Here is a 20,611-nt window from a genome sequence, read left to right as displayed (position 1 = left end):
AGGAAAGATGCGCACAGAGGCTCTGATAAGGTCCCTCTGCCACGCCTCACTGTGGAGCCCTCCCCACATTGGGCCGTTTCGTGCAGGTGCCTCACGGGCATTGGCCCCAGGCTGTCTGCGGGGCACCCCTCAGCCAATCAGCAGAGGCTAAGAAAACAACGCCCTACTGCCGTCCTTCTCCAGCCTCGGGCACCTTCACTGTGTTCTCTCATTTTCTCCCTTCTCTGTGGCTTCCCAAAGCGCTGAGCCACAGGCATCTGGAGATCCCATAGACAATTTACAGGACTTTGGATCAGACAGAGCTGGACACATAGCCCAGGGCACATGGTTCTTGTCATGTACCTGAGGACAGAGGTGGCTGAGTGTCTGCATCTCGGGCATCTGACAACTGCCAACAACAGTCACCACTTCTGGAGCATTTGTACTGAGCCAGGGAGGGGAGCGAGCACCACACATGCATTGTCTTATTTACTCATCTCAGGGACTCTGTGAAACTGGCAGCATTGTACCCATCTTGTGGATGAGAAAACCGAGGCTGTCAGAGGTGAACTTCTAAACGCACAAGGAATACTTTGACACTAAGATGTGGCCCTCACATGCTGACACTTCCGGTGCAGGGGGCGGGGAGAAAAAGTTTGTAGGCTGGGCTCAACTTGTATGCAGGTGAAATGTGAGTCCCGGTCACCTGGGTGATCTGGGCCAGTACCAGCTGGTCTCTGAGCCTCTCCTCATCTGTAAAATGGGGATGCTTGTGCCTTTGCTGGGCACCTTATGGAGTATTAGGAAGGTGACAGGAAAGTATCTGTAGAATGTCCTTTGTAAACTATAAAGCATGGTGTACCAGTGAAGACTCGGGTATCATGAGGCAATCGTCTGCTAAATTAGACTTTCTGAGGAAGAGGAAAACACAGTCGTCGATAAGGTTTTAAGAGGAGTGAGAGCGGCTGGCTGCCAAAGTACAGACTTGGTGGTGAGACGGACCTGGGGCTGTGTCTCAGCTCTGGACTCCATAGCTGGTGACTATGAGCAACGCTTCTGAGCCTTACTTTCCTCATCTGTGCAATGGGGCTGGTAAGGGATTAAGGTGACTTTTAAGTGACTTGAGATAACACGAACCAAAAAAGGTTGAAAATAGGGTGGAAAAAGATACAACTGGGCAAATCTGAAACAAAAGTAAGGGAGAGTGGCAATTTTCATATTAGACAAAATAGAATGTCACTTGGATACATCCTAAAGACCAGGATGTTATAGCATATAGCATGAAAAATGTAACACAGCAATCATGGACATGTATGTGCTGCATAAAATAAACCTGAAATGTAAACCAACAGCCCAAGAGAACTGCACAGAGAGGTAGATAAATCCATAGCTGGGCTTGGCAATTCTAACACGTTCCTCTCTGAAAACGATACATCAAGTAAGTAGACAAAGAGGAAACAAGGATAAAGAATATTGGAAGGGCATGATTTTTTTTTTCTACAAAGGATGTGATTAATAACTTGATCATATATGGAGTAGCCACAGGAATTAATCATGTAGTAGGTCACAAAGGAATTATCAGTATATTCCAGTGGATTGCTATCCTACAGATGGTGCAGACCATAAAGAAAAGGAATCAGAAAACAATAAATAGCCTTAGAAATCTCATATGTCTACATATTTTAAAATATCACTATTTAAAAATCATTGTTTGAAAGGTAGTCATAATAGAAATTATGAAAAGACAGGGAGCTGAATAATGATGAAAATACAGTGGTAAACATCATAGGTGAATTTATGTTTGAATTTGAATAAACCAAAAACTGAAATAAATTCTTCAACTCTAAGAACACAAAAGAGCAACAGATTTAGATCAAAGGAATAGAGAAAGAATCAATACATATAATCGTGAAAATGAACAAAAATTTTGATTGTAAATGTAGAGAGGAAGAATTGCAACTAAAGTTAGTTCTCTGAAAAGATTAGATGGGCAAAACCTTCGTCGAGCTTGATCTATGAATAGAAAAAGATGAAAATAAAATCTGGAATGAAAACGCAGAAATAACTACAGATAAAGCAGATTAAAAAATAATAAAATATTATAGACAGATATATATCAGTATATCTGAAAACCTAGATGAACTAGGTACGTTTCTAGAAATGCCCAGATTACCACAACAAGAGACAAGGAGACCCTGAATACCCCATTAAGCACTGAAGAGAGAAGGGGTAATTTCCCACTCCAAAAGCCTCAGGCTAGGATGGCTTTATACCTAAGTAAGTTTATACTAAACTTCACTAATTGGATAATTCCCATTATGTACAGGTTGTTTCAGAAAACAGGATATGGAAAAGCTTTATCACTAGTGTTATAATTTATTGTAAAATCTTTATACCAAAACTAGATATGGATTATACAAAAACAAAAATTGTAGATATCACTTTGAATCGTGAGTGTATAAAACCTAAATGTGATGTCAGGCTAACTAAATGTACTGCTTCAAATGGGGCTTCTCCCAAGAACTAGAGATAGTTTTGTTTTGTAAAGAAATCACTTAAGTTGGCCACCTTAATGGACAAAAGGGAAAAATAACACGATCATCTCAATAGATAAGAGAAAGTGTTGAATGTAGTTCAATACCCACTTCTTTTCTTTTCTTTTTTTTAAAGAAGTTATTTATTTGACAGAGAGTGAGAGGAGAGCGAGCACAAGCAGGGGGAGCAGCAGAGGGAGAGGGGAAAGGCTCCCTGCTGAGCAGAGAGCCCGATGTGGGACTCGATCCCAGGACCCTGAGATCATGACCTGAGCTGAAGGCAGAGGCTTAACCCACTGAGCCACCCAGGTGTCCCTCAATACCATTTCTAACGAAAGCTCTTGGGAATTTAGCTATTGAAAAGAACATCCTCAATCTGATAGAAGCTGGCCTCTAAAAATCTACAGCGAAAAGCATGCTTCATGGGAAAACTTCTGTTTGATGTCAGGAACAAAATAGAGCTGCTTGCTCTCACCGCCACTGTCTGGTGTGGTACCAGAGGGCTTGGCCAATGAAGACAAACTTAAGAGAAATAAGAAGGATAAGGATAAGGGGAAAAAAGGTTATTCGAGATTATATAATGAACAATTAGAACCAACAACAATTTTCAACAAAGTTGCACAGAAAACAAAATACCATTTTGATAACCATAAAACCCCCTAAGTAATCTAACAAAAAATGGGGTTTTTATTAAGACTTATGATCTTAAATGTGAATACAACCAGATGTAAGTTAATAAAGGGAAATATTCTGTTCGTGGATGCAAAACTTAATATCGTAAAGCTATCTGTATCCACAAATGTATAAATTTTAAAATATTCCAATCAAAATCCCAGGAGGATTATTGGAGGGAAGATGGACAAGATTCTAAAATTCATTTTGGAAACATAAATACTATTAGCTAAGTTGGTTTGGAAAAGAAAAGCCAGCAGAGAGGATTCCCCCTACCCTGGGTCATGCTGCAAAGCTACAGTGATCAGTATGGTGTGGTGCGGGCAGGAAACAGGCACTCAGACCATGGTGTTCATTGCCAAGTCCAGAAACACACCAGGGTACACATGAGAAGCTGACCTAGGAGAAAAGTTGCTTCACAAATCAGGAGGAAAGACGGAATTTTTTTTGGTGGGGGGATATGTGTTATTAAAAAATTGTCTTAGTGAGAGTCTGGAGAGGAATGAAATTCTATGCCTATCTTCCCTGCTATGAAACTTTGAGAGAGATTGAAGACCTAAGTACAAAGCTAAAAACATGGAATAACTTCGAGAATTTGAAGTAGGGAAAGATTGTTTTCAAAGGCCAATTATACTGGACAAAAAGACTCTTTGGTCTCCAGGGAGCATTGGGGCTGAGTAAGTGTCTGCCTCTCTGATGTCACTCCCTGGCCCAGGACCTACTCTGCCGCAGTCACAGGGAAGGCGGCCTGGCTCAGGATTTGGCTCACTGGGGAATCCTGACGTGCTGAGATTCAGGCAGAGGGGAGCCGGTAGGTTGCCTGAGGCCGAAGAGGCTGACTTGATGATCCCTTATTTTCTTGGCCTGAATTGCTCTCATCAGGGCATTCAGACTCCTTCTCCAGAGGAGTCTCTTAGCAAGGAGCCTCAAACACTAGTGTGGCTGGCCAAGAGAACATGAAAACAGTGCGGGCCCCGGGCACTCCGCTGCTGCCCACACAGTCAGTGTGAGTGTGGGCCACTCTAATGCAAGGGCTGGGCTGGTCATTGATATTTCACAACCAACTCTGCCGGATCTCCAGAATCGTGCCGGGAGCTGGTTAAAAATAAATTGCAAGACCCCACCTGGAAACACTCTGATTCAGTAGGTGTGAAATGCAGCTCAGGAATCTGAGTCTGGGAGTCTGACTGGCTCCCAAGTGTGGCCAGGGTAGGACCTGCCAGGCTGGATCACTTTTCCAGGGTGCAGGAGATCAGAACTAGCTCCCAGGGGTGCAGAACCTCCCCCTGGGTCCTCCCCTGGAGAGGTGGGGTAGGAGGTGGAGGGGATATACATATCAGGTGTGCCCCAGGGCAGGATGGGAGTACAGTGGTCAGGATAGAAAGAGGAGAGGGAGGGGTCCAGCCAGCTGGCTTGGGCAGAAGAGGCACAAGGGTGCCAGGGAAAGCCCACCTTTCTCCTCTGTGAGGGTCCCACTCCCTGCACCTTGGTATGATCCTGTACTGGAATGGTCTGTTAATTGCCTGCTTCCTTTACCAGCCTGGGTGCTGTTGGAAGGCGAGAAGATTGCATTCATTTATGCGTTCATTCATTCCACAAATATTTATTAAGATAGTCATATGCCAGGGTCAGGCACTAATAGGGAACAAGTCTGAGTCAGTCCACTAGAGCTTGCAGGCTAGTAAGGAGGCAGGCAGTAAGACCTAGCAACTCTAATGAGGTCTATTAAAAGCTGCAATGGAGAACCGGCAGATACCTAGTAGGGATACCTATCTCTGACTTGAGAGATCAGGAAAGGCTTCCTGGAAGAGGTGAAGTTGAAGATGGTGACGAATAGAGCAATCAGAGAGGAATGGGGATGTCAGTTTCAGCCCCACATGGAGTTGTTATGTTAGTGCTGGGAGGTGTGATAGGGAGCAATGAAAGGCCTCAGCTCCCCTTGCTTGGTATGGGCTCAGGACCTAACCCAGGGCGGCAGCAGCAGGGAGTGTCTGGTGAATAGGCTGCTGCTCCCCAATGAACTGGATGGGCCTGCCGGAGTTCCTGCCCACTTCCCCCAGATCCCTTTCCCCTCTTTCCCTTCTGTTCCAATGGACTGGGCCACCTCCCCCTCTGGGAACCAGGCAGTGATTTTCCTTTAGCACTTGGGAATATTAGATGTTTCTTTGAGTGAGTATGTATCATTGTCCAGAACTAGGGAAACTGAAGCTGGGAGAAGGGCTTGATGTTCTGGGAGTCCCAGAAGCACTGGGCTTCTCTTACTTCTCAAGGCTGTTAAAAACTGCTCCTAAGGGGCGCCTGGGTGGCTCAGTGAGTTAAAGCCTCTGCTTTCAGCTTGGGTCATGATCCCAGGGTCCTGGGATCGAGCCCCACATCCAGCTCTTTGCTCCAGCCTGCTTCTTCCTCTCTCTCTCTCTCTGCCTGCCTCTCTGCCTACTTGTGATCTCTATCTGTCAAATAAATAAATCTTTTAAAAAAAAAAACAACAAAACAGCTCCTAAGGGGCATCTGGGTAGCTCAGTCAGTTAAGCCACCCACCCTTGATATCGGCTCCGGTCATGATCTCAGGGTCATGACATGTAGCTCTGCACTGGGTTCCACACTCAGCGGAGAGTCTGCTTAGGATTCTCTCTTCCTCCCTCTCTCCCTCAGCCCCTTCTTGCCACTCCAAATCTTTTTTTAAAAAGTCAGATTCCTAAAGGAATTAAATTACTCTATACTCCTGTTCTATGCCAGGGTCATGTTTGGGCCCTCAGGGCACCCCCAGAGCTACCCCAAGGCCTGGTGTGCACTAGGTGTGTGAACCACATGGACATGTTTCCTTTCCTGACCTTGGGAGGTCCTCTGCCCACCATGAATGTGATCCTGAGTTGGCCTGTGCTCTGAGGACTTGGCAACAGAAATGGCCATTGCTGCCATTTTACTGGTCATGTTTTGTGTCAGGCACCAATACGGTCTTGCCCGTTTGTCCCTGAAAACCTTGGGGGTTGGGCTGGGGGTGTCTATGAGAATCTCAGCAGATACTGGTGGAGACTGAGACTCTGGCAGGGAAGGGGTTCAGAACCGTCAGAATCGGGTCATGCAAAGGTTAGCTGATCGGATTGTCACCCCCTCCAACCCTCCGCCCCGTGCAGCCTGCCCCCCTGCCAGGCAACCCAGGGATGTGGCTGGGGGCTGTGACTTGAAGGAAGCTCCCTGTGTGAGGACAGGATCTGGCCCGCAGAGTAGGGGGGCTCCCCATTCCCCTGTTGCCTAGGCAAACAGCATGATCCCCTTTTCAGCCTTTCAGATTGGCAGTTGTTACCTTAGGAATCACCACCATCCTACCTGCCGCTAAGTGAAAAAAGCAGACAGCCGAACACTGACCTCAATTTCTGTGAAAACTACGTATGCTTCTTTCTGCAGGAGGCTGGAAGCAGACGCAGCTACCTGCTAATGGCGTCACTCAGCACTCTCCGATAAAAATGCCTTTGGGGCGCCTGGGTGGCTCAGTGGGTTAAAGCCTCTGCCTTCGGCTGGGGTCACCATCCCGGAATCCGGGGATCGAGCCCCGCTTCTGGCTCTCTGCTCAGTGGGGAGCCTGCCCCCCCCCTCCGCCTGCCTCTCTGCCTATTTATGATCTCTGTCAAATAAGTAAGTGAAATCTTAAAAAAAAAAAAAAAAAGTCTTTCCTTCTGCTCACCTACAGTTTTTCATTTTTCTCCAGAGGCCACGATTACTCGGGTCATTAAAAGACTAAGGACGGAAGAGGGGAGGAGCCAAGCCGGGTGGGGTTCCAGGTTTCCTCCCCCAGAAGGCGGGGCTTATTTGCATAAGCAAAGAGTTCCGGCCCCGCCCTTCCAGCCTGCGGGCTGCTGGGCTCAGTCGGCGGAACGGCCCACGCGAGCCTCGGGGCGCCATTGGTGTGGTCTGGCCCCTTGTCGCCTGCCCCACCGGACGGTGCGCCCCAGGGCAGGGCTGGCGGAGTCTCCTGGTCGGTGCCCAGCTGGCGCTGAGCGGGGGCGGGGAGGCAGAGCAGAGGCAAACGTGGGGTGGGAGCGGGAACGCTGGCTGCGGGGCAGGGTCTGGGGTCGGGCGGAGGCAGGGGCCGAGTCTGACTTACCCTCGCGCCTTCTGTTCCCTAGATCCACTTCCCGGATGTGGAGCGGGTCGAGTGGGCCAACAAGGTAAGGCTGAAGCGGGCCTGACGGGGCTGGCCCCCTGGGCCTGGTCCCCTTGGTCCCCCTGGGCTCAGTGACCCCACCCTGGATGGGAGCTGTGCCACAAAGGCCTGTTGGCAGTAAGCCTCGGGGTTCTTCTCCTCGCCAGGGACTCTTTAAAACAGACACCTTTCTTGAGTGTGAAAGTAATGCTCCGGCAGAGCAGAAATGTTAGAAGACCCGAGGAAGTAGAGAAGAATGCAGCCCGGGCAGGCGGCCAGGGTCAGGGCTTTCCTGGAGAGGAGGGCGGTGCCCAGTGCAGCTGCCCTTTGCCGGTGGCCAGCCCGGACCTGCCTCTGCGGACTCGGCACCCTCCCGCAGGGTGCCTAGCCTTTCAGAGCCGGTGCCTCACCTGTGCGTGGGCAATGATCATGGTCCCTGCCTTGGGAGGTTGTGAGGATCCGTCAGGTAATGAAAGCGCCACAGGGCCCAGAGGTCGGGAACACTCATCCTCAGTATGACCACTGTTGGATCCTGCCGCTCACGTCCTCGGGCCTGGCTCTGCGACTCCAGGTCTGGCCTTTTCTTACAGATGAGGAAACAGAGTCTGGCCCCTGCCGGATGTGCCCCAAACTGTCTCCTAGATGTGGAGACTCCAGTACCTTCCCACCCCCTCAGGTATCCTGAGTCAGGACTTTCTCTATAGAGACCTTGCCTCTGTTCTGGTTGGAAAAGTCCATAGCAGGAATGACTTGAGTTTAGGTATGAAAAAGGACTTTCTGATGGTTTTTGAGCCAAGGCTGATAGTCTCGTGTTCCCAGATCTGTCATTGCCACGTGGATCAGAAACTGCTCGCAGCCGGCAGACAGAAGTTGGAGGAAGTGGGCTGCTCCTTTCAGAGTCACCTGGTTTCTGTGGACTGACGCAGGGCCCGGGGCCTCTGGGACAGACCTTGTTCTTCCTGCTGTGTGTCCGCCAGCTCACGGTGCGCTTGTGTGCTCTGTCCTTTCTTGCACTGACACTGAGTCTCACACAAGGTGCTGGGGACTTGCGACTGGTTGGACCAGGCTCCTGCCGTCTGCTCAGGGCATGGATGGGGAAACAGCTGTGTAGACGGACCCCACATGGCGGCACCACTTGTGTCCCAAAGAGCTTTGTGCTCAAGATGCACTCGGCAGACCACGAAGCCGGGAGTCAGAAAGATGGGACCAGCCCCTAAGGTGGCCCTTAAGAGAGATGGGAGTTGTAGAGCCCTGAAACATCACTGCCTCAGGCTCCTCTCATGATGGGTCTGGGGAATGCAAGGTGCATCTGTGAACTATGACCCAGGTCCAGGAGAAGGAAGCTGAGAAGACTTTGCCCCAGACAGAACTGCCACTGCTGCTCCCTTCATACCCCTCACTGGCAACCCCCCTCCCCACGTCTCTTCCCCGCCCCCCTCCCCTGGGCACCTGCTACTTCTTGATTACACCACAGCGTTGCCCTTGATAGCTTCTGTTTTAGCACAGAACCAGAAGTTTCATAATACTAAGTTTAGTGACTGTTTCACGGTGCTCTGCAAAACACCAAATCTTGGGGTGCCACTGCCTGGGCAGGTGTGAGAAGCACTGCTGGAGTTATGCGATGTCTGATGGACAGATGGATGGATAGGTGGGTCAGTGGGGGGCAGGCAGGCCTGTGGGTGCTGCAGCGTGAGGGCCACGGGACCCCCACGCCTGGGTCAGGTTGTCCTGGGCAGGCCTGGGTCTTGGTGGGGGAAACAGACCTGACCCCCAAGAGCCTCCTCTTGGCATAGATCATCTCTCAGACCTGGCCCTACCTGAGCATGATCATGGAACACAAGTTCCGGGAGAAACTTGAGCCCAAGATCCGGGAGAAGAGCATCCACCTGAGGACCTTCACCTTCACCAAGCTCTACTTCGGACAAAAGGTGGGTGATGTCTCAGGAGGCGGAGCCTGGATCGGCCATGCAGTCTTTTCTCTGTCCCAGACCCTGCCTGCCTGAAAACACCCCAGGGGACCTCCCCACCTGCACTTTTCAGCCTCTCAGCCTAAGTGTAGACCCCATTCCTCCAAGGCCAGCACTGCCACCTCTGCGGGTGCAAAGGGAGCCTGGGTTAGAACAAAGAGGAAAGGTGGGAAACGAGTCCACTTTTCTTGAGCCAAATCTGGAAAACATGCCGCGCAGGAGAAGCCAGCCAGATATGAAGATGTCCAAGTCCTGCTTGCTGAGGCATCAGCGAGGAAGAACAGATTTCCACAGGGGGAGACAGTGCCCCAAGGTAGGGGAGAGTTCTCTACCAGGCGATCGATTCTGTTCGTTAGCATCCCAAGCCCGGCGCTAGTTCTGTGAAGCGACGGGCGACCCGGGATAGAAGAAGTTCGCGTTTGTCACACCCAGTGTCCTGTCTCTCCCTGCTGTCGAGTTCCCCACTTCCCCCTTCTGCTGCCCCACCGGTGCGTCTTGTTTTTGCCGTCTGGCTCGGTCGGTAGAGCATGTGCCTCTTGATCTCGGGGTTGTGAGTTTGAGCTCCACGTTGGGCATGGGCTTACCTAAGGAGAGCTGCCTCCCACAGGCAGAGAACTGCCTGATGTCCTCGCATTGGCATCTGGCCTGCTGGGGGACGGGCAGGTGTCAGGGCACAGGTCAGGCTGCCCCACTAGCTGCCTGAGTGGGGAGCGCAGCGGGCGTGCCTGACCCCTGGAGATTCTGGTCTGTGCCTCTCAGACTCGGCCAGGACTGGTCTGTCTCGGCATCTAGGAGTTCCTTTATTCATTCCCTGCTTCATTCATGTCCGCTTACAGAGCATGGCTATATGCAAGGCTCTGTAGGCAGAAATGGGTGTGACTTGTGCCCCTGCCTTTGGGAAGGTCAGTGTCCTGTTATGGAGACGGACACCCAAACTGGTCGGCCACCCCATGGCAGTGTATTCACCATGCTGGAGGAATGCATGAACTCGGGAGTGGAGGGGTGCAGGGGCTGTGGTCATCTGGGAGGACTGCTGGGAGGGGTTGCTGTCTGATCCCTCATTTGGACTCAGCAGGCTAGGAGCTAAGCAGTGGGTGGACCTCTGTGGAGCAGAGCCTGGCGCCTGTGGGAGGTGGTGCTGCTGGGAAGCCGTCCCTCACCACAGCAGAAGCAGGCCCCACAGTGGCCCCAGGCTGCGGGCCGTCCCTTACAGCACCCCGGCCTCCTCCCCAGGCTGCCGCTGGCTTTTCTGGGTCTTTACCATCGAGGCCTTGGTAGGCCTTGGAGGCCAGTGTACAGCCAGGTGCCATGCGGCCTGAAGCTCCTGTGATTGGGGGACCCTCTGAAAGAAAAAGAACATAAAATTTAAAATGTAAAACCAGGACAGAAGTGAATATTAAGTAAATATGAGAAAGAACGGGAAAATAAACCACAGAAAATTAAGCACTTAAAAAAGCTGACCTATCACACATAGCACAAGGTCGGGGGAAACCACGTGATGATTTTGATTAACTGCTCCAGATGTCCCTGTAACACTTTTTGCCCCTGAATCTGTGGCCTCTGTGCTTTTTGATAAGCTTTTCATGTGACAATGCGTTTGTAAATGTCACTTTTTTTTTTTTTAAGACTTTATTTGTTTACTTGGCGCGAGAGAGCTCCGAGCTCCTGCACACAGAAGTAAAGGGAGAGGGAGGAGCGGGCTCCCCGCTGAGCACGGAGCCTAATGTGAAGCTTGATCCCAGCACCCTGGGACCATGACCTGAGGCCAAAGGCAGACACTTAACCGACTGAGCCACCCAGGTGCCCTGTAAATGTCACTTTCTAAGGAGAGAATAGATAATGGAATCTTCTCTAGTATGATTGATTTTTTTTTCTCCAACATTTCATTGTGAAAATCTCAGACCTGCAGAAGATGTGCCGGTATCATGCTGTGGACCGTTTGGACTGCGTAGCCGCTAGCCTTTTGCGATATTTGCTTTAGCGCATATCCACACCTCTATTTTTCCTCCTCATCTTTTTTAGATGTATTTTAAACTAGATTGCAAACGTTAGTGGCCTCCACCCCTAATTATTTCAGCATGCATGTAACTCGAATTCAAATGATATTTCTCTTTTATTCTTGGTGAATACTAACCAGAGCCCACCCCAGTGCCCGCTAGCCTCCTGACGGGAGGCAAAGAGAGAAGCGGGGTGGGGGAGATCCCCTGGGAGCTCAGCCCTCGGCCCTGGTGTGGGATACTTTAATTTCTAGGGTCAGCTCCCCTGAGCTATGGACCCAGCCTTCTTCTCTTGCCCTTGGGGGGCCAACTCCTACTCATAGGCCAGAACTATTTAAATGCCACCTCTTCCAAAAACCTTCTCTAACCCTGGTCTGCCCCAAGGGAGGTACTCCTGAAGTCCCCCAACCCCCCTGTGACAGCAGGGACTGCACCTCCTCATGCCCTCCCCCACCATTGTCTCCTCTGCTGGGCTTCCAACCCACGAGGGGAGGCTCAGCCTGCTTGCTCCTTATCTTGTTCTCGGTCCCGTGCCTGGCACAGAGTGGGTACTCTGTAAATATCTGTGGTAGGAGAGGGAGAGAAGGAAGGGTGCACATTCTAGGGAGGGAGGTATCATAGGTCCGAGGACACACAGGCCACAGTGTGAATTTCTCTATTTGTGCCCCATCCCAGAATTGTGGTCATGTTGTCGCAGCCAAAGCCCAGTGCGCGGGGGCCAGCAGCCACCCCTTGCTGCGAGATCCCTGCTCACCCGTCCCTATGGATCTCTTCCAGTGCCCCCGTGTTAACGGCGTCAAGGCACACACTAACCAGTGCAACCGGAGACGGGTGGTTCTGGACCTGCAGATATGGTAAGCCGACTTGCCCATGCAGACCAGGTGCAGGGTGCGGGGGATGCCGGGTGAGAACAGCCAGCTTGAAGATGGAGTAGTGTAGTTATGTTCTGATTCGGGGTGGGAAAGCGCCTCACTGCACGCATACACACACACACACACACACACACAAACGCACACCCAACCCTGGGCAGGAGCACAGGGTCCCTGCTTGGGACAAGGAAGAGTATCAGGAGAATGGACAGTCCCAGGGAAGCCACTGCTGGTTGACCCCTCAGGTCAGGCCCAGATTCTCCCATAAGAATCGGCACCAGGGGGGCGCCTGGGTGGCTCAGTGGATTAAGCCGCTGCCTTCGGCTCAGGTCATGATCTCAGGGTCCTGGGATCGAGTCCCACATCAGGCTCTCTGCTCGGCGGGGAGCCTGCTTCCCTCTCACTCTTTCTGCCTGCCTCTCTGCCTACTTGTGAGCTCTCTCTGTCAAATAAATAAATAAAATCTTAAAAAAAAAAAAAAAAAAAGAATCGGCACCAGGCAGGCTCTTGGATGCCAAGGCCCAGGCAGCAGAGCTTTCTTGGAAGTCAGGGCTAGTCACCTGGATGCTCAGACCAGCTGCCTTAAAGAGGATGTAGAAAGAGGGAGCAAGTATGACAAGAAGATGTGGGGACTTGTGGTAAGGCCCAGGGAGCTCTGAGCACAGCCTGTGAGTTCCGTGCGAGAACTGGACTCTGGTGCGCCAGGAAAACAAGGATGCAAAGACACATCCTTGTGTGTAGTTCAGTAGGTTGCGCAAACGTACCTCTTCTGAATGATGTTTGTAGCAAGCTGGAGTCTGAGAGAAGGGACATTCAATCTAGGAAGTCTTCCTGGAGGTGGTAAGGTTTTAATTTTGCTTTAAAGGAGCAAGGATTAGGGGTGCATGGGTGGCGCAGTCAGATGAGAGTCCGGCTCTGTTTTGGCTTAGGTTATTTTTTCAAGGGTGATGGCATCCAGCTGTGTGCTCAGTCCCTGCTTGAAGATTCTCTCACTCTGCCCTTCCCCCATGTACTCACTTGTTCTCTCTCTCTAAAATAAATCAGTTAAATAAGTAAATAAATAAACAAAGGACCAGTGATTGACTCTGAAAGTGCCAGAATGTTGCATTCCTCTCCAGTGTCTTATTTTCATAGCCCAGAGGCTGGCACTGAGAGCTTATCGGGTAGACAGGAGTCAGCTCTGGGAATACCTGTCCCCATCTGGGGCTGCGTGAGGATGGTGGTTATTGGGCACGCCTGGCTCCAAGGCTCTGCCAGCAGATCCACCGGGGTCATCTGGTACCCACGTAGCTTCTCAGCCAGCTCAGGCTTTGGGGGAGGCCATAGCCAGGTGGTGCTGGGCTCAGGGTTGGTGACTGGCTGCCTGAGCTTGGGCTGTGTGGCCCTGGGCCAGTTTCCGGGTCTCTCTGACTGCTGGACCTGCCCCTCCTCCCGGCCTTCCTTCTGCCTCCCCACGTTCAGCTACATCGGGGACTGTGAGATCAGCGCAGAGCTGCAGAAGATGCAGGCCGGCGTGAACGGGGTTCAGGTATGTGGGACCTGGTGGCGCTGCCCCTGGGGCAGGAGGCTGGGCAGGGGGAAGCAGGCTCACACTGGCGCAGGCAGCAGGGAAGGGGAGGACAGCACACACGGCTGATCACCATCCAGAGACTCCAGGCCTGAGGTCACACGGCCAGAAAGTGGCGACTGGGCTTTACCAACCTTCCGCTTGGCGCCCTGGCCCCACACCTGCCTCTGTAAGAGTCCCCAGGGGACAGGAGCTGCCCAGGGAAGGGAGAGGTTCTCTATACGGAGTGATGTAGTGATGTGTGCTTAGAAACTAGGTGGACGGAGGAAGGGGAAAGAGCTTACGGCAGAGGTGGGGTACCGGCACCAGGGCCTGCCTGGCTGGGCTGGCTGGGGATTGGGGCAGGGCCGCAGGCCCCTCAGGCTGGTGCACTAGTGGATGGCAGGGGCGGCTAGCGCAGGGTTCTGTCCCCTGAGGTGGCCCTGACATTTGGGGCTGGCATGAGCAAGACAGGTGGCCTCGGCTGAGTACAGCAGGTGCAGGGAAAGGCTGGGGTCCTGCGTGCGTCCTCTGTGCCCGTCCAGTTGCAGGGCACGCTGCGGGTCATCTTGGAGCCCCTCCTGGTGGACAAGCCCTTCGTGGGAGCTGTGACCGTGTTCTTCCTTCAAAAGCCGGTGGGTGCCAAGGAGAGACCTAGGCCTGTTTTGGGGAGTAAGCACTCGCCTGCCGGGCCCCAGGTGCTAGTGTGAGCCCGAGAATGGAACTGCCTACACCAACCTAGACCTGGGTATCTCACACTCCTCACGTCCCATCATCTGGGGCGGCCTGAGGTGCTCCACTCTGCTCTAAACCCAAAAGCAAGAAACAGCTCGCAGGAGCGGCTTGCCCAGGTCACACAGAGGGTCCAAGGTGGAGAGGAGCGCGTCTCAGACAGTCCGGGCCAGCCTGGGGCCCTGTGCACGGCCTCCCTCCTGTGTGGTCCCAGCAGGGAGGCGGCAGACCGAGGCCTGCGTAAGACTAAGAGGTGCCCTCATTTGCCTGACACCCCCCCGGAGGTGCCCCCCACAGCAGCTGTGTTCTACATGCTGGTGGGCGCCACGCGCTTGGCCGAGGGACTCAGCCTTGGGCTTCTGGCTTCTTCCAGTCTAACAGCCTCCCTCTGCCCCTGCAGCATCTGCAGATCAACTGGACGGGCCTGACCAACCTGCTGGATGCACCGGGAATCAAGTGAGTGCTCTGTGGGGACGGTGGGCAGACCCCCAGAGTGGGGCCCTCAGCAGTGGGCAGCCGGTGACTGGAGCTGCCCAGCGGCGGTGCCCTCCTTCCCGGCCCCTGCCTGTAGACTGGGACTGGCACCAAGCCGGCCCTGCTCCAGAGGGAGGAGGGCTGGTGTGTTTGGAGGGGGAGCGGGAGGCCGGCAGTGCTGCTTGGCCTCCGTGGGCAGGCGCTGCCTCCAGAGCACTTACACACTCAAACGCACGGGCACATGCCGGCCAGATGAGACGTCCTGGGGAAGGCCGTGGGGGCTACCGAGAGCACAGGCTTTGTAACCAGCCCCGGCCAGACCAGGTTCCTGTCTTGGTCACTCAGCACTGTATGATTTCAGACAATTTCCTGTACCCCTCTGGGCTCTTCCTCCCTGAAAGGGGAGCCTGCTTCTTCTGTGCCATGGTTTTGGGAGATCACTCACGCGTGTGCGGAGGCGCAGTGGGCATGGACGCACACGATGTCCTCCTTGCAGCTGCACTCCACCCCCGCCCCCAGCCAAGTGTGTGGTGAGAAGCCCACAAGGCCTCACCCAACCATGGTCACAGGGGGCTGTTGTCATAGCAGAAGCCAGTGAAGAGAAGCTGGTCTGGGAGATTTCACATTCCGGGGACTGGCTCTAAGGGCTGCTGCACGTAGGGCCTCGGGCCCCCAGGTGGGAGCAGAGGAGGGCTCTGACCCCACATGGACACATGTCCCATGAGGGAAGGATGGTTGGACTGACCAGGGCAAGCTGGGGCTTTCCAAGGTCAGGCACCTCCCCTGCCTGCAGGAAGGACCCCGGGCTCCCTCACTGAGGATGCCCCCCCCCCTTGGCCCCTGGATTCAGAGAATCCACTTGTACGCCGTGTCGGTCAACAGGTGTTTACTGAGTACCTACTGTGTGCTAGTCCTGTTCTCGACACTGTGCCTGCTGCTCTACTGGGGAGACAGAGTCGGGCAGTAAACAGAATTTTGATGGGATGTTGGGGAGTAGGAGGGCCACGGGAGCAAACACTTAGCACTTACCGTGCACGGGGCACCGTTCTCTGCACTTTCCGTGTTTTAACGCCTTGTAACAACCCGAGGAGGTAGTGTTCATATCCTCGGTTTAGAGATGAGGAAACTGGTCCAGAGAAGTCAGCAACTTACCCAAGGCCCCACAGCTCATGGGCGATGGAGCCAAGATTGGCACAAGGGCTCCAGGTCACCCCTCTTAGCTACCCCACCGTGATGCCTCAGAGAACAGAGCGAGATGGGGAAAAGGGGTGGTTGGGGGCTGTCAAAACGTAAGCCCCACCTCCCCCCAAGCCAGGCAGGCTGGAGTCAGGGCTGGTCTCTCCCGGGCAGGGCCCCCCCCACCAACTCTGCTCCTGATTCCAGTTCTGGGGCTGGGTGGTGGGGCAGGTAACCTGGGGGAAGGCAGGGCCACCCCTCTACAGCTGGCTGTGCCCACTGTCCCCAGTGAGGTGTCAGACAGCCTGCTGGAGGAACTCATTGCTGCCCACCTGGTGCTGCCCAACCGCGTAACTGTGCCTGTGAAGAAGGGGCTGGATGTGACCAGCCTGCTCTTCCCTCTACCCTGCGTGAGTACCAGCACCGGCCACGGAGCATGGGGCCTGGGACTGAGGGATGGATGGGCCTGCAGAGGGAATGCATTCTCAGATGACAGTTGTCTCTGTCCTGTGAGAGCATGGCTTCCTCATTCTGTTGGGGGAAGACTGAATCTTGGGAAGATTGACTGGTTTGCCCAAAGCCACCCATCTAGGGAGGGGCAGAGCCCAGGCGGCGTTCCTTCCTGGATCCTGGTCCCAGCTGCAGCCTGGGTTGGGGACTGTGGATAGTTACCCCCGCCCTGAGGAAACTCCAGGAGGCTCCCATCCTCTCTTCAGGGACATGAGGCTCCCCTGACTCCCATCATTTGAGGGTGGAAAGAATCCCCGGGAGAAAACAGTCAGTCAGCACAGGATGGGGAGCTTTATTGTGTGCTCAGTCCCACTGCCCCCGCTATCCTGGGCCCCGATTGGGAGGCCTCTGAGCACGGCACATGGCCTCCCTACAGGAGGTGCCCTTCAGGACTGGCAGTTAGGGCTCAGGAGAGGGGGACGCGCCCATTTCACCATCCGCGCAGTGTCGGAGGCACCGGCCTGCTGCAGCTGCACGCAGGGGAGGCCTGGGCTGTCCAGGGAGACAGAGCACAGGCGTCCTCACCGTCTTGCCACAGTGACTCGGGCTTCAGCCCCGTGTGGCAGTCTTAGAAGAACAGTTCAGTACCATTACTGAAAACAGTCTGTCTTTGGGGTGGATTCGCAAGGTGTCCTGGGAAGCTGCTATGATTTAAACTCACTTGGGATAGTTTTGTGTATTTGTGACAACTGGCCATGAATATTTACACTGACTGGTCTCATTCCATTTTCTACTTTTAGGGCTTAATTTTGACCATAACTTCCTTTTACCACCGTGTAAAATATTGGCAAGCTTCTAAAATCTGATACAAAAACCAAATTCTGTTTCAAGGAGTCTGACTCCTATCCCTTATTCCCTCCACCTAACCTCTACCCTCCTCCTATAGGTAACGGTTTATCCTTCCACTGTTCCTTTTCTCATATGAGCAGTTGTGTGCTCATCTAATTACGTTCCCCTTCCCCTTCTTTGTGGATGGCAATGAACTACAGGTTTCCCCACCTTGCTTTTATCCCTCCATGCGTCACGGGCACCAGTCAGTGACAGCGTGGACAGGGCCCTTCTCTTCACAGCTGCAGAACTCCACGGCGCGCGTGTGCTGTGTGTTATTTAGCTAGTTCTGATGGGCAGCGAGTCAGTCTTTCTCTGTTACCAGTAGTGCTGTCACGAGTAGCCTCGTGTGTGTCTTTCTTTGTTTTTACCAGTATCCTTTTAGAGCTAGCAGTGGGATTGCTGGGTCAAAGGATAAATGGAAATGTATCTCCTGGTATTTTTTTCTTTTACTTGAATTCCAGTATAGTTGACATACAGTGTTAGGTTAGTTTCAGGTGGATAGTAAAGTGATTCAGCAGTTCAGCAATTCCTCAGCGCTTATCAGAAGTGTACACGTATCTACTGATGTTAAAAAAAAAGAAGAAGAAGAACAGTTCCGGGCAGGAGCCCTTACTGGCCCCATGAACTGTATTTCCTAAGTCTTGTGCTTTGTTCTGCCTCAGGACAAAGCTGCATGTGGGGGTGGGGCGGGAGTCAGTGCAGGGCCTTTCTGAGCACAGGGACCCACTGCCCACATCATGCAGTCCCCACAGGGGTGGGGAGGAAAAAAATGACTTGAACTTGGTCTGTATGCACGTTACTGGGCGGGGTGGGGGGGTGATGAGTACAGGAGGAAACCTCCTCAGATGGTGGTTGTCGGCACAGGAGGAAATGGCTGCAGTTAAGCCAGTCACATGGCAGGTTGGAGCCAAGCGAGGAAGGGAAGGCCAGGAAAGTGGGCAGGGCATCACGATGCAGTGGACAGAGCCCTGGGCCCTGACATCACTTGCTATATGATGAGAGATTGCCAGATCTGGCTTCTGTTTTCCATCTGAACCTGGAGCAAGTGAGATGGGACTGGGATGATGCCTGATGGCTTTGACTCCAGTGCGGTGGGCCTTGAGGGCTGGCACAGCCCAGGAAGCAACTGTGAGCCCTGGGCTGGGGCATTTTCCAGGGAGTGATCAGAGTCCATTTGCTGGAGGCCGAGATGCTGGCTCAGAAGGACAGCTTCCTAGGGATCCGAGGCAAGTCAGACCCCTACGCCAAGGTGAGCATTGGCCTACAGCATTTCCGGAGTAGGACCATCTACAAGAACCTGAACCCCACGTGGAATGAGGTATTTGAGGTGAGGGTCTCCTGGCTACTTTTGATGCCCTCCAGGCTTCATGCTGGGTCATGCTGGGTCCGAACAAGGGAGGGCCTCACGTACCCATGGGGCAACAGTAGGCCAGAGGAGTGGGCCGATTTCCCACATCCACCAGGCCTCCAGAGGGGCGCTGCTGTGGCCCTGCTGCAGGGAAGTCCCACCTCCCTTCCGTACCAGACAGCTTGAAATTTTTCAAACCAGAGGAAAAGACAGAATCAGTTCTGCCCAGATCCTCTCAACTTCCCCTGCCAGAGCCTGACATCAGGAGCTCAATGTTCTCCCTTAAATTCACCCACAGTCGCTACTACTTGAAGGGTAGTACGCACAGCCTGTTCAGTGCTCCAGAAGCTGCGAGTCCCGTGCAGAACGCACAGCAGCCACCATCCCAAGCACCCACCCTAATCCTCCCCATCCTGCGAGAGGACATCACTCCATTCTTAGAAGTGGGATTCTCCAAAAGCACTGGAAGGCAGGAATACGCCCAGGGCTCTGCACCGGCGGGTGGCAGAGCTGGATGGAATTTGGCTCTCCTTGGGTCATGCTTGAGGTCTGCTTCATCAGCCATTGTGGCCCGCAGACCAAGTCACCTGTCTTTCCTTACAGTTCATAGTGTATGAAGTTCCTGGGCAGGACCTGGAGGTGGACCTGTATGATGAAGATCCCGACAGGGATGACTTCCTGGGCAGGTGAGGAGGAGGGCTGAGCTGGACCTGGGGGCACTGGGCTGGCCCTTGGGACACGGCACCGCTGCTTCCACCTCAGTGACCTGAAGGCCCCAAGGTTTGTGTGCCACGGGCTCTGCTTCCTGCACTCCTGATGATGTACAGGAGTCCCCATTTGGAACAGTCGTAGGGGCAAGGCTGGCATGGATGGGCAGGTCCCCTGTGCCAAGGAGCCCTGGCCACTTGCTCTGGGGCAGAACCCAAACTCAGGGCTGTGGGAGGACTGAAATGGCTAGGCTGGGGCTGGCTGTAGAAACTCCAAATGTACATGTCTTTTGGCCCATTAGCCCCACTTCCAGGAATCTCCTGTAAAGTGAAAGCATTATACCTGAAATGCTCTGCAATGAGCAGAACTGTGGCGGCAAAACAAAAAAGCCTGGAAACATGAATAGTCCAGCCTCAGAGCACATTGGTTGAAAATGTTTGAATAAATTTGCTGTTGCCAAACTACAGAATATTCTGCCGCTTTTTTTTTTTTTAAGATTTTATTTATTTGACAGGCAGAGATCACAAGTAGGCAGAGAGGCAGGCAGATAGAGAGAGAGGTGGAAGCAAGCTCCCTGCTGAGCAGAGAGCCCGAGGCTGGGCTCGATCCCAGGACCCTGAGATCATGAGCCGAAGGCAGAGGCTTTAACCCAGTGAGCCACCCAGGTACCCCTATTCTGCAGCTTTAAAGAATGATGAGTAGAAGCATCTGTGTTTATCGACCTGAAGGCTAGAGGATGCCAGTATGGGGGTGGGGCAAGCAGTTGGAAGTGACCTGTGCAGTTTGATTCATTTCTGCAGGGAGGACTCTTGAGTATGGGTCTGTGTGAGCACAACGAGCACGGAAGCCACACAGCAGGCTGTTCACACTGCTCATCCAGGAGGTGGGGATTGGGAGGCAGAAAAGATAGTTTTACCCAAATTTTCACACTGCTGTATTGTTTAGCTTGTTTCCATGAAAAGGTAATTTTAAAAGTAGAAACAAAGCAAAGTGGGAGGGACATGATCTGACAGCCTAAGAAACAGCTTACCACCCGGTACTATTTTTCTTTTCATCTTAATGGAAAAAGCTGCAGGTTTTGTATTGTTGCGGATTAGAAGTGTGGCTTGTAGTTGGTGCTGTGACTG

General features: G+C 52.9%; 1 protein-coding gene across 5 annotated transcripts in view; it reads left to right on the top strand.

The window, feature by feature from the left end:
• The window catches only part of ESYT3 (extended synaptotagmin 3), a 47,411-nt gene that overhangs the window by 8,226 nt on the left and 18,574 nt on the right, over nt 1–20,611 (top strand). For all 5 annotated transcript variants that reach the window (XR_006817943.1, XM_046001368.1, XM_046001366.1 and 2 more), the window contains exons 2-10: nt 7,310–7,351; nt 9,120–9,254; nt 12,068–12,144; nt 13,621–13,687; nt 14,251–14,340; nt 14,838–14,893; nt 16,377–16,497; nt 18,585–18,755; nt 19,380–19,462. Coding sequence is in view for 4 of the 5 variants with exons in the window: in XM_046001368.1 (XP_045857324.1) it covers nt 7,310–7,351; nt 9,120–9,254; nt 12,068–12,144; nt 13,621–13,687; nt 14,251–14,340; nt 14,838–14,893; nt 16,377–16,497; nt 18,585–18,755; nt 19,380–19,462 (842 nt within the window). In the remaining variant the exon portion in view is untranslated. The remainder of the gene's footprint in view (nt 1–7,309; nt 7,352–9,119; nt 9,255–12,067; nt 12,145–13,620; nt 13,688–14,250; nt 14,341–14,837; nt 14,894–16,376; nt 16,498–18,584; nt 18,756–19,379; nt 19,463–20,611) is intronic.

Source organism: Meles meles, chromosome 4 (genome assembly GCF_922984935.1).
Source record: "Meles meles chromosome 4, mMelMel3.1 paternal haplotype, whole genome shotgun sequence".
NCBI classification, from domain to species: Eukaryota; Metazoa; Chordata; class Mammalia; order Carnivora; family Mustelidae; genus Meles; species Meles meles.
Note: the sequence above shows the minus strand (reverse complement) of the source record. Positions and strands in the feature narration are given on the sequence as shown.